General features: G+C 53.6%; 1 protein-coding gene across 1 annotated transcript; it reads left to right on the top strand.

Moving 5' to 3' along the window:
* Positions 1 to 345: 345 nt before the first annotated feature.
* BBK36DRAFT_62549 (hypothetical protein) lies at positions 346 to 2,094 on the top strand (the record flags this gene model as incomplete). Its single annotated transcript, XM_024898389.1, has 1 exon — positions 346 to 2,094. One exon carries the CDS (start codon positions 346 to 348, stop codon positions 2,092 to 2,094), a length of 1,749 nt encoding a protein of 582 aa, XP_024744988.1.

The following is a 2,094-nucleotide window of genomic DNA, read 5'->3' as shown; positions in this document are numbered from 1 at the left end:
TAACATTAAAGATGAATTGGCTCTGGCGGCGGGAAAAGTCACACCAGGAGTGGACGACACGCCATACATTCAATATGCTCTACAGGCTCTGATAGGCGGTCAGAGCACTTCATTCCCGTCACACCTCGTCTCTCACTCTTCTGACGGATATTCCGATCGCTATGAGCCGTTTCGTGGCTTTGACGAATCCGCAGCTTATTCTTCGCCAACTCATCAAGATGGCCTCGCGAGGGACAACAACTATGACGACGCTCAACCGCCTCCCCCCAAAGGTCCTCCCACCCCTGGGCAGATTCCGCGGCGCAGCACAGCTTCATTCGACCCGACAGGAGCAAGTTCATCACAATGGGTTCCCGTTTCCAAGAAGATGCAAAAAGACTTCAGCCCCTCAACTTCAAACCGTGGATTCTACGAGCAGTCCCGATGACAATCTTGGCTATACTAATCCTACTTATGATGGCAGCCCTCATATTCTCAGCCAGATACTCGTATGCGCATTCTGGCTTGACGCCATACCCAGGAAGCATATACTCGGGCCAATACTTTTTATTCCGCATACTGCCACAGTTGTTAGCAGCTGTCATCTTTATTTACGCACAAAGCATTGTAAAGGCTTCCTTACGAATTCTACCTTTCACGGCGATGGCCAGCGAGGATCCACGGGCGAGATATTTGGCACCATTCCAGAGGCTCTACCCTGCCTCATTTTTGCTGCCCCAGTTCACCGGGCCGTGGCAGTTCAAGATTTTCGACGTTGCGACGTGGTTGACCATATTCACAATACCTTTACAGAGCTCCGCTTTTACGTGCATCTTCGTCCATGACAAGTGGGTTTGGGCGCCCGTCCAGCCCGTGGTATGGGCCCTCGTAGGGCTATATGGAATTCTGCTGCTGGCAACAGTCATTCTGATGATGTACTGGTTCGTACAATGGACAGGTCTTGCTTGGGACATTCGATCAATCGGAGACCTTTTGCCCCTGTTGAACCGCAGCAACATCATGCCCAGTTACCGACGCAGCGATCTTGCCGAGGATGCCAAGCTATTTAAGAGCCAGCTGCGCGAGAGATGGTTTGATCGACTGGGTTACTGGAAAGCCGAAGATGCGACCGCGGGAGGTATTTGGTACACAATTGGGGCGCCGCCCGACCAAGACTCTGGAATTGCTCCGGGTTCGATGGGTAAACGAGTTAGCAACGACACATCAATCGACCTGAAAGAGGCGGCGCCGGGGTTTTCCATGGAGAACGCTCGTGGCAAATATCTGCCCCTGCCTCTCCGTGATGGTCCGCTTCTCGCTTCCGTCGCCGTCAGTTTCTTTCTGCTGGCGGCTCTGATCGTAGTTTCTTTCCTGCCACAGACACGACTCGAAGATGGCTTTTTGCCGGGGTTGAATGCAAGGCCTGACCACAATGCCTTTTCCCCCGCCAACTTTGTCTTCAGCTTCGTGCCGGCCATGGCTGGCATGATTCTCTTTTTGCACTTCCAGGTCTTTGATCAATCGCTTCGCATTCTACAACCGTGGGCCGACTTACACGACGTAAATGGGTCTCCAGCTCAGAGGTCTCTGCTGGCGGATTACGCAGCCTGTCTTCCCCTGCAGGTGACATGGAGGGCACTCAGAAACGGGCACTGGAGAGTGGCAGTCACATCACTGCTGGCAACACTGTTTATTTTTATTCCGGTTCTAGGGGGCGGGCTGCTGATGGCTTTGACGGGCCCCAACAGGACGGTGCGAATGTATCCCAGCATGCCAGTCTTTGGCGTCCTGCTAGCATTCCTGGTCCTCTATGTAGGCGGACTTTGCTTGATGGTGCCCCGCCGACGCCAATTCCTACTCCCTCGATCCGTTACCTCAATCGCCGGCATTATCAGCCTCTGCTCTGCTGAGGAGCTCACACAAGACGCCGCGTTTCGGTCCGTTCGAGGACGAAGAGATCTTGAAAACCGACTTGGCGTCGGACGCGACGACTCCCGGGACGAGAGCTCGTGGTTCTTTGGCATTGTGCTAGGAAAGGACCGGCAACTGGCGAGTGTCAGGCGTATGAACAATCTTACGGAAAAGTTGCCAGTTTCTTCCAATGCCATGGCTTGA

This window comes from Trichoderma citrinoviride (genome assembly GCF_003025115.1).
Source record: "Trichoderma citrinoviride strain TUCIM 6016 unplaced genomic scaffold BBK36scaffold_33, whole genome shotgun sequence".
Classification (NCBI taxonomy): Eukaryota; Fungi; Ascomycota; class Sordariomycetes; order Hypocreales; family Hypocreaceae; genus Trichoderma; species Trichoderma citrinoviride.
The sequence above is the reverse complement of the archived record's forward strand: the minus strand, read 5'-3'. Positions and strand labels throughout refer to the sequence as shown.